The sequence below is a fragment of the Raphanus sativus genome, chromosome 4 (genome assembly GCF_000801105.2).
Source record: "Raphanus sativus cultivar WK10039 chromosome 4, ASM80110v3, whole genome shotgun sequence".
Lineage (NCBI taxonomy): Eukaryota > Viridiplantae > Streptophyta > Magnoliopsida > Brassicales > Brassicaceae > Raphanus > Raphanus sativus.
In genome coordinates this window covers 39,516,579-39,528,232 of record NC_079514.1, presented here as the reverse complement: position 1 = coordinate 39,528,232, position 11,654 = coordinate 39,516,579, and the positions used below count along the sequence as shown (strand labels likewise).

The following is an 11,654-nucleotide window of genomic DNA, read 5'->3' as shown; positions in this document are numbered from 1 at the left end:
TACAACATGATTTATTAGCCCCAATAATTTGTGTAGAATCAACCTTTTAGCATCCTTTCAAAAAGCAAAGTTTAAAATATCCAAAAAGAAGAGTTAAAATATTTTTAATAAGTCTAAAACAGTGAAAGCTCTGAAAAAGGAAGACGAAAACAAGAAAGTAGTATCATTCATTATAATAAATACGAAAACAACTTAACCGGGGAAAGGTACTGAATTATATTGAATGAACCCCAACCAAACAACATTGAATTTTTTGAAGACGTTAATTTAATACAACAACCAAATAAAAGAACGAAAATTAAATAAATATATAGACGTTAAAATAAGTAAAGAAATAGACCCCATCAAGCCTCTTCCCCTCTTCAAACCCTTGAAATCTTCCCTCCCTCACTCCATTAACTCTCTCAGCTTCTTCTTTTTTCGGCAAAGAACTCTCTCAGTTTCTTACTTTGAAACCAATCTCCAAAAATACAAGGAAATAAATTATTTTCTTGCCCTATTTTTCTTTTCTCAAAGAAGAGCATAGAAGAAAATATGAAACTCCCATTTCTAAACAAGAACAACCCTTCATTTTCGTGTTCTTCAAATTCAAATTCAGTTTCATCATCAACAAAGCCCACTTCATGGCCATGGCCTTCTTGTCATCAAAACCCTAAAACCATATCTTTCAGAGCAACCATCACTTTCACCAACCCTATCCATGACCAAGATGACGATGAACTCGACCCACCTGAGGGTACTGAGTCGATAGAGAGTGTGATAAAAGGGCTAAGATCATCAGAGAGACTCATCTTCGAAAGCAAAGGAGAATCCAACTCCATACTCGAAGAAGCTACGACTAAGCAAGAAGGAGAAAAAGCCGACGAGGAAGGTTTCATGCTCTTTTCCTTGGAATCAAACGACCCTTACTCTGATTTCAAGAGATCCATGGAGGAGATGGTTGAGGCACAAACGCTTCACCGCGACTGGAGAAGCCTCGAGAAGCTTCTCTTCCAGTTCTTGAAAGTCAACGCCAAGACCAGCCATCGATACATCTTCGCCGCTTTTGTCGATCTCCTCTTGAACTTAACACTGCACACGAATGAACCCATCAATATCAACATTGCCAAAGATGACGTGGACGGATTCTCGGCCGCACGCGCCACCATCGGAGAAGCAAGTGCTTCTTGTTGTAACAGTATGAGTCTTGGCGAGTCTCCGTTGTCTCCTCTGTCACTCTTCACGTCGTGTTCTTCTTCTTCCTCCGATGAGACTTCCTCGACGTCTGTAAGATTCTTGCCGTTGTCTTCTTTGTTAGAGATGGATGAGAAATGTAAAGACATCTTGGTTTAGAATGCTTTACTTCTTTATTTTTATTTTTTGTATAATTAAAATTTGTGTAGAATCGTAACATTGGCTACCCTTAATATTTTATATTGGCATATGTGCTCTTACGTTATAGTTTTCATTTGTGGCTTTTTGTTCCTTATGTTAGGATGATGATATTTGGATCGGACCATTTTATTTGATGAAAACAAAATCAAATCACTTGAGCGGTAGCTGATATAAGTTTTTGACACAATGTGCATAACAAACATATTTAAAACAATAGCCTTTATTTTCTATAAGAAAAAAACAACAAAATAACCGTGACTATAGCCTAAAGTGAATAACTGTACGTAGTATTAGTTTTGTTAGTTAACAACTATAGTTGTTGTATATAACGAGTTTCTTAAGACAATTTGTTCTCTAAAATTTTGGCAATTTTTGGATGAGATTAGACGAAGTTCAATATAATAATATAGATTTAAAACTTTATTTGAACGGTTTAGGAAAAAAAAACTTTGTTTGAACGTTGGATAAGCGAGAACGGAAACAGCGAAGAGATCTTCGCTTCTACGGCAGGTTGGCCTTTAAGATGAGACATGTGGGACTGTGAACTTGTGACACAATCCTACGAGATTGTCTCCCTAATGTAATTTTACACATACATAAAAGATAACAAATGATAATAATAATAATAATAATAATAATAATAATAATAATAATAATAATAATAATAATAATAATAATAATAATAATAATAATAATAATAATAATAATAATAATAATAATAATAATAATAGCTGGGATGATATGCTTTAATTAATCTCTGACATCATGTTTTGATAGATCTTATCGGAGCCCTTGGTTTTGAATTTTACATGGCAGGGCACTTTTTGTTTTATAGGAGACTTGGTTCATAGTAAATCCAAAAATAATTGTGACTGCAAAAAATTACTCAGAAATGGGGAATAATACAAAAAATATATTAGATGCTGTAAGATATACCTGCATCTGTCGTTATTAAAAAAAGCTCAGCATCTCTGATTCTTTTTAGTTTTAAATCTTCCACACATGTCTAAACTTTTAAGAACCCATCGAAAAATTAGTCGGATAGGAAATTAGTTTGATTAGTATATAAATAATTATTACCTATTCCCTCCATTTCAAAATAATTTAAATTTTAAAATTCTTACGCACATTACAATAATATTTAATTATAAATTTATTATTTTTTGTGATTAGATATTTTTCATAATTTTAGTCAATGAAAATTTAGTATACATAATTAAATATCTTCAAAGTTTACAATTTACCATTATTACATGTATTGAGAATGTAAAATATATATTTGTAAAACATGGAGTATAAGACGGACTTAAAAGGTTGTAATGGTTTAGATAACTATTAGTTCATCCGCACTTTATATTTGTGTCTGGCTTATTAGTTTTAACCATTTGTCCCTGCTCCAAAACTTTTTCAATTCCTTCTACATACCATGCATCTATAAGAAAAAAAATTCAAACAGAAACATAATTTAAGCAAATAAAACTAAGACCGAACTGAGACCATCGGAGTTAGATTGAATAAAAGCGAGTAAGGAACACACAATAAATGAGCTGGAACAGAAGTTCAACTTATGAAAAGAAGGACCATCATATCTTCGTTTTAAAAGCTCTTTTAGAAAAAAAATATCCAATTTATCACATTTTGATGCTGGTAGCTACATATCTTTGAATCACATCTAAGTCACTGAATCTTGTCACTAAATTAAAGAATTTTTTTATCTTGCTAAACTTACCATTAAAGGAGCTTACGTATATTACTTACTATTGAAACATATTCAAATGTGAAGGCACTTTGACTAGTTACTGCAATCCAAGCCTTTTACATGTGGAATTGCATATGCTATACATGACAGGAAGATCTTGTACATAACTTTCTTTGCTGACTCAGTACTTCCACATAAGTTATTCTAATATATGATCTTTACTTCTGGCTCTGTTTCATTTACCTCTCATAATGACGTGTGCAACACCACAACACACGAAGAGCAGTGAAAATTCTTAGGGAGGAAAATGCATGGGATGTGTTGATTTTGGCTGCCGTTGAGACTTCAACGGTAACTCATCAATCCTCACTCCCTTCGAAATATCATATAGATAGTAGTGGTTCGAATGCCGTTTGAATGAAGATGTGTGACAGATAGTTATATGTTGGATGTACATAGTTACAATCATGTACATTCTAATTAGCTGCATAACTTAACGGTTAACGAAAACGGTAAGACGGAGACAAATTATTTGATTGGTTTATAATATTCGATTAGATTGATGTGGAAATAAAATAATGTCAACTCTCTACTTTCGAGATTAGTCTTTCGCAGTAACGATTATTAAAATCTCAACGAAGCTTCGAACTTTTGTATCAGTAGCCATTTCGAGCATATTTCTAATTGAAGATCCTCATCATCCTTCCATTTCAATATAATTTTTACTTTTCTTAGACTTTTTTTTTTTTTTTTTTTTTTTTTGATCAAAACTTTTCTTAGACTTTTTCTTAGCATCGGTTAACAGTGAACACATTTCATCTTTCCACATGCATTATTTATAGTGTTTAATTAGATGATCCTTGAAGGTTAGGCATCACAAGTATAGTATAATAAAATTTTAATTAAGAAGGGATATTGGACGTAATAAAAATATGAGCGTAATAAATGGATGGGGTCCAAAATTTCAGGCCGTGTTTCGCTCTCTCGAAATATAAGAAGTTGGCATTTATTAGAAAGACCAAATCTCAAGTTAGACATATCACCAGGCAACACTCCTCGGTGTTGTGGCTTCTTCTTTTCTACCTCTTTTCTCTTTAGCTCAGCTAATTCAAGTAGATCGCGAGGCTAAATGCCAACTTAGGAAATCATATTTCAGGCTTTTAAAATATTACTTTTTTTTTGGCTTTTAGTATATCTCCGATGCATTTTTGCTATATTCTTTTCTAAAATAGGTTTTTTTATAACAGAGATGAAATTCACTCTAATACATTTTTTATAATAGGAATCTTCAAAATATAGAGTAAAATAAAAATTGCTATTTCTTTCCTTAAATATAGAAGAAAAAATAATAATTTCTATTAAAAAGAAATAACAATGGATTAGGTTGAAATACTCTAAATGCTATTATATAAGTAAAATTATCAATAGATTATAAATGTTTTAGGCAACATATTTTCTTTACAGAGGATCTTTTTATTCTATTATTTTATCAAATAACTGTAAAACAAATTGTTTCAACAGATGCAATCTATTAAACATCAATTTCATGATATTTGTGTCAATGTTAAGCTATCTTTTTTTTTCTTTGACTAAATGTTAGGCCCTTTAACCAAATGACCATATGGATTTTCTCATTATGTATATACATGCAGACAATTTCAAACTATGAACATTGCAAATATACTCTGCTTTTTTATCCTACAAAATAATAGAATTTCCATAATAAAATGAAGTTTGTTCCTATCACAATAATAGGATTACTCTAAATAAATGGTAAAAATAGAAATTGCTATTTTTCAAATCACAAAATGACTATTTCTAATTTCAAGGAATAAATATCAGTGATTTATAATGAAATTGCCTCTAGTTGCTATTACAGAGAATAAAATAACAGTTAATTGAAAACACTCTAAATCACTATAGCAATATGCAGTTGATATAGTTATAAAATGAAGAAATATCATACCAAATGATTAAGTAATACTTCAAAACTCTTAAGTGAACCTTGTTAAACTGTTAAATCATCTCTAACATATCTTTATTTTTGCCTTTATAATAGCATTTAGAGTCAAAATCACTCCCACTCATCTCTATTTTTGCCTCTTAGATATTGCTATTTTTTCCTCTATTTATATAGAAAAAATAGTATTCCTCTATTTTTTACTCTATATTTAGAGATCTTTATTTTAGAGAAATACATTAGATTAAATTCATCTCTACTATAGAGTTCCTCTATTCTAGATGTAAAAATAGAGAAATACATTATATATGGTATTAGATACTCTTCAAACTATTATTTCTTCCATTTTATAATTAATGTCCTTTGATATTTTTACACACTGATTAAAAAAAGTTGTTAAGTTTTATATTTTACCCTATTTCATATGTTTTGTTTGATTTCATTAATCAATGAATAATAAATTAAATGTAAAACTAAAATAATATTTATTATATGAGTTAAAAAATTTAAAATAATATTTGTATGATAAAATTTAAAAGCTAAAACAATACTTAATACTATAAAATGGAAGGAGAACTATGATGTTAGTTTTTTTACTATTTGAGTCACTTAATTCGAACGTATAAATGATTTATTGAACCAATGAGCTTTCATCGTCTTTCCAAAATAAATGGATTGATTAGCATAAGTTAAATTTCTAGGAAGATGGATAAACAGTTAATGGATTTGTAATCTCAAAATCATTGTTTTGTGAGAAAATACGTATTGGGTTTCTCTAAAAGTTTTGGACAAGTAAAAGCCTGCAGTGTGTCTGTTACTTTGTCTGAGTTCCAAATGATCAAATACCGGTAATTTTGAGCTTACCAATGGGAAAGATTTGGCTAGAACAAGACCAGATCATCAGACGATGATCTACTTGATTTATATGGTAATTAAGAAATGCATACTCGTATATCACTCTGGACATATGGGCTTAATTACCAGCCGATGTGTTCAAGCCCACAAACATGTATGAGACACTCACCGACGGAATACTACTCCGATATCCTAATGACAAAGGATTTTTCAAGGGTCTAAGCTAAAGTAGTATACGAGAATATAAATTCAATCATAAGTAATCTTGAAGCAATGAGAATGCAAATCAATACTTAACCTAAATGCAACCAATTTAGTGAAGTGATATGATGCAAAAACAATATCGAAATGCAATAAAGTAACAAGCTTTCTTTCAATAAGATAATAGGACCTACGAAACTAGGCATTTGATTTTAGATGATTAAGATCTAATCTTAAAAGTTACAAGCTATCAATCAAACAATTTTCTTATACCTAAACAACAACGCTAAACAAGTTATCTGTTAAAATAAATGTTCATTTGCTTTAGTAAATCAAACATCAAATGTCTTTGGTTCAATTAACTCAAGCAATCATTAAGAATGCGTCTACTAGCAATCTAAGCTTCCTTAACATCAAATATATTTGATTAAGCAAGTAAAGAGCTATGAAAAGCTGGTTGAGACATTTCAACATACACCTTGTGGGTAGAAAATGTCTAAAGTTTTAGATTAAAGAGGACAACAATAATCTAACATTAAGATCAATCAACGAGTAAAAAAATAGATAGATCTAACACTAAACACCTTTGATCTTCACTTAATCATCCTAATCACTCTAGTCCATAAATCCAAGATGGATATACTCACTAATAAAAAAGTTTACTCTTAAACCCATGATGGATTCAAGCGTAACCATGTTTAGAAAGTAAATAATCACTCAAGAACACAAGAAATAAGATAAAATCTAGATTAAAGGATCGAACTTTCACCAATATATCAAGTGTTTACAAGAGAAAATAAGTTAAGTCTCAACTCTGGGATCTAAAAAGTATTTATAGTATCCTTAAAACCCTAGTGGGTCTCATAAACAAGTATGAGAAAGCCAATAAAAACATTTAAAATCGACCAGGTAATAACACGGAGCGGGTTGCTCAAACCACTCCATCACCCCGCCCCAAGCAGCTAACAGCGAACGGGGTAGCCAGGCCGCTCAAACAGGTCGCTCTCGACCTCACCGCGGGGTGCTCACCCCGCTCCAGCATGTTGCTCCGGATCAGGTGTGTTTCGTTGATGAGACTGCAAACGGTTAACAGAGCTCGCTTCGTGTAGTCGCTCCAGGGCTCAGTGCGGGTATGACACCCCACTCCAAGTCGTCGCTCCAGCTCTTAGCTAGCTGGATGATAAAGCTGCGAACGGGTACACATCGCTCCATGTAGCCATTCTACCTTGCTATGTGCACAGCGGCTTCTACACAGCGGGTATATGAACCCGCTATGATGCTCAGACTCGCCAAACGACAATTTCTTTTTCCATTTTGAACCACAATTATTTCCAAACACCTCCAAAAACTCCATAAAATACTCTAACACCCGATAAAAACTTATGAATGCAAAGTGAATCCTAAAGATGCCTAAATCCTACTCTATATGATAAAAATATACAAGAATAAATAGTTAAAACTATGCAAGTATGTAAGATATCACCTAACGTTCTATAAATATCTAGGATCAAAAGTCATAACAACATTTATAATTATCTCTAGTGAAAAAAGATTTTTTTTATCTCAAGTGTACGAGAAACATATATAATTTAATGGTATATATTATGGCTGAGAATAAATAGGAGATGGATAATTGGTGGAGGGTACCACAACTGTATAGCATTCACTATCTTATCATCATTCAGCAAAAATATTATAAAAACTTGTATGTAAAGTGATTTGACTGCTTTTTTCAAAAAAAAAATTATTGTTTGTTTCTTGTTTTAAGAACCACTTGAGGTTTGTTTCCTCAACTCCTATTTTGGAGTAGTTCAAAGTTTATCCACTTTTACAAAATGCAGTGTTATTTAATAGTTCATATATATTCATTTTAACATAGTTATTTCCATCTAACCAAAGCTTTATTATATGCATAGTATCATTTCATGTTATTATTTGCTATATATCTTGTTACTTTGAACAAAAAATTATATTTTTCATTTATATTTTTTCTTAAAGTTACACTTTTAATTATGAAAATAAATAATAATATGATTTAATTTTTTTATAATATTAAAAATTTTAAATATAGATTAATTAAATTTTATACAATATTTTGCACCACTTTTATCCACTTTCACTATTCAAACATATGTTATGAACCGTTAGATTCGTTTGATTTACACTTATATTGCTCAATCCGCTTGATCCACTCTTATTTCACTCAATCCGCTTGATACATTCTTATTTCAGTCAATCCGCTAGATCCACAATTCTCGATCAGTTTTTTTCCATTAGAAGTCTATATAGCATGACCATCCGTGTTAAATATCAATATATTGTGCGCTATTGATAATATGTATTATCAGATAACTCGAGCTTTTCAAAAATATATCGTGCTTTAGTTAAAATCAAAGATCATTAAAAAACAAGTTACAATTTCTAATTTGCTTTATAACATATCATAAAATAAATGATAACATATGATACAACAAATCATATACCTTTTATAAAATGATTTTAACTTGAATATGAAATATCATTTATTTTGAGACAATAAAACTCCAAATAACATCTCATATTTAAAAAGAGAGAGATAGTCCATTTTTTCAAACTCTGTATAGTAACACTAATCTTCCAACACCTAAACCCAATTTGTGAAAAAAAGTATGAACAAAGATGTAGAGCAAGATTATTGGTAGTCCTTAGGATTAGGTCCTTGATACACATATATATGTATGTATATATTATATAAGCGTATATATATGTGTGCTAAGGATTTTACGGAAACCAAAACCGAAAGTTCCTTAGCAAACATATATATACGCTTATATAATATATACATATACATATATGTATATTAAGGATCTAATCCTAAGGATTACCAATAATCCTCGGAGTCCTTACCTATATCATTACTTTAGTGCGAACATCGAGGAGATCTGAAGCCAATTTATTTGTTACTTTACAATTTCTTAAAATTTAATTAAGAAAACAATTATTACAAATTTTAGGTAAATTTAAATATCAAAAGCAAATTTTCTTTTATTAATACTATTTATAAATAAAAATTCTTATAAACATGAACCTAAATTATAACAAAAAGTAGAATTGAATTTTGGTAAAAACAAAGACTAAAACATTAAACATAAGAAAATTCATTAAAATTTTAGTTATAACAGAGTAAATTAATTAGGAAAATAATTTTAAATAAAAGTGAAAATTGAATTATGTGAATACTAACTATACAATACAAGGTTTAATGACTAAATATGGAAAACTATTTGCGATTAAGGGCCTTAAAAATTATATCATTAAATTCTATAAATTAATACTCGATAAATTAATACACTAAAATTAATATTTTCTAGTTTCAAGTTGGACCAGTTAAAAATATGACACTAATCGATAAAATAATAAGCTAATAATTTTTCAGAAATTTCTATGTAAATATATGGTCTCCTTGAATTTATAAATTAATAATTTATATGTATATACATTTTATATAAGTACAAACCAACTATTATATTGTTTTTTTTATATTCATAATGAAATTAAGTATTTTATTAACATTTATATATTTTGATGAGATTTTGTAGTATTATATCTAAAACACATTTAAATTCTATAAAACATATTTTACATACACCAAATATTATAATAAAACTAATAAAAATTTCAAATTTTAAAAATGTTAATTTATTGTATATACATTAAAATCAAATATTTTCTTATTCTAAGAAAATATATCTTAAAATAGAAAAAAAATCCAAAAAGATTTTTTTTTAAATTGATAACTCTATAAATTAAAAAAATATCAAAGTCCCAACATTATTTATTTATAGAGTTTTTCCTGTAAATCCTTTAACTCCCTAAATTTAGAAACAGTAAAGATCTCTAAATTAAGATGTCAGATTTTCTGAGAAATTTGGAATCAGAGGCCATTAATGGAGGATCACGAGAAATCTCGTAGCGTTATTCCTCCTTTCATTGTTTTCACTTTTATATTTACAAAATTCTGGTTATAATTATTACTAGTTGCGTGTTAGTCTAATCTGAAATTCACTTCAATATTGATGACCATATTTACTTTTGGTGGTTGAATAATATATTTTATAGCAGCACACATTGATTATTTTGTTCAGCATTAGTATGAATGTGTGTATTGATAGTGATACTCATAAAGATTATACAACATATATATATATATATATTATATATATATATATATATATATACTTACAAGTTATAAGTTACAAGCCTAGTTGGATCGTGCAGTGTGCAGATGGAATTACATAGTTCAGTTTATGGGATCTTGGTGTTGGACTTGGGTGATGAACCTGTGTTTTCTAAACTGAATCCACCACCCTGTGTCCCTGTCTAATTCAAACTTTAAAGAATACTAGATTTTGATCTGCGCTTATTTTTAAAATAAAATAAATTTCTTTTAATGAGTTTCTATAAATAGTGTAATGTATAGATTTGAGTATATTTATCCGAAACCACGATCCAAATCGTAGCAAACTGGAAAAAAATTCAAATTGAATTGAATTTTATAAGTAGCTGAGCAAATCTTAAATCTCTGGAACCAAAAAAAAACTGAAAATGAACCATGAACCAAACAGGTACCTGGATTTTTAAAATACAAATTATACACCAACAAATGTTAATTATATATATATTTTAAATAACAAAATATCCTATAAATATTATTTATAAACTGAATTCTAAAAAATGAATATTGTTATTAAAATATTAGAATTATCCAAATTATCCGATATTTTTTATCTGAACAATTCGAATTACCCGATATTTAACTGAAAACCCTAAATTGTCCGATATTTTTTATTTATAAATCTGAAATTACCTGAGAAAAGCATAATCAAACCAAAAACGAATTGGGCCATGATTTTTTTGGATATTATTTAGTTCCCAACTTTGTTACAGAACCAAAAACAAAATAACCCAAGTAAAACCATATCAAACTTTGTAAATATTTTAACGGTTCCTAAATTCTAAAACAAAAAAAAATCGAAAACAAAATGCCAAAACCAAAACTGATTGATGAATATTAATAATACTTCTACATTTAAATGGTTCAAAGCAAATAATTTAATTTTGAAAATTATTTAACTCCTTTTAGTAGGGACACATATGTAGTTATTGACGAATTAAGATATAAGTAGTGTTTTCATATTCAATTCAGACATGCAGTTGAACCGATAAAATGATGGCAATATATAATGTGGACTGGCTTATGTTTTTCATGTAACATTCTATCACGATTCTACCAACTAATATTTTTCTACAAAATTCAGATTAACAAAAACCTAATAATTAAAAGTCCAATATTGAATATCCTGCCATTGACCCGTGAACCGACACATGTTGACCCGAAAAACTCCATAGTCTTAAGTCCAAAAACTAAAAGATAAAATTTTCATTCATTAAAAAAAATTCATTGTAAATTTAGAGGCAATTTTGAGAAAATTGGAAAAAAAATATTTATTAAAAAAATTAGGAATGTTTCTGATTTAATAGTATAGATGAAAATGGTATGTAATCTTCCTCTTAAATTTTGGAGAT

General features: G+C 29.1%; 1 protein-coding gene across 1 annotated transcript; it reads left to right on the top strand.

Annotated features, from left to right (window-relative positions):
- Window positions 1–309: 309 nt before the first annotated feature.
- Window positions 310–1,447, top strand: LOC108852194 (transcription repressor OFP15). Its single transcript, XM_018625698.2, has one exon. It carries the CDS (start codon window positions 535–537, stop codon window positions 1,330–1,332), a length of 798 nt encoding a protein of 265 aa, XP_018481200.1. The 5' UTR covers window positions 310–534; the 3' UTR covers window positions 1,333–1,447.
- The last annotated feature ends 10,207 nt before the right edge of the window (window positions 1,448–11,654 follow it).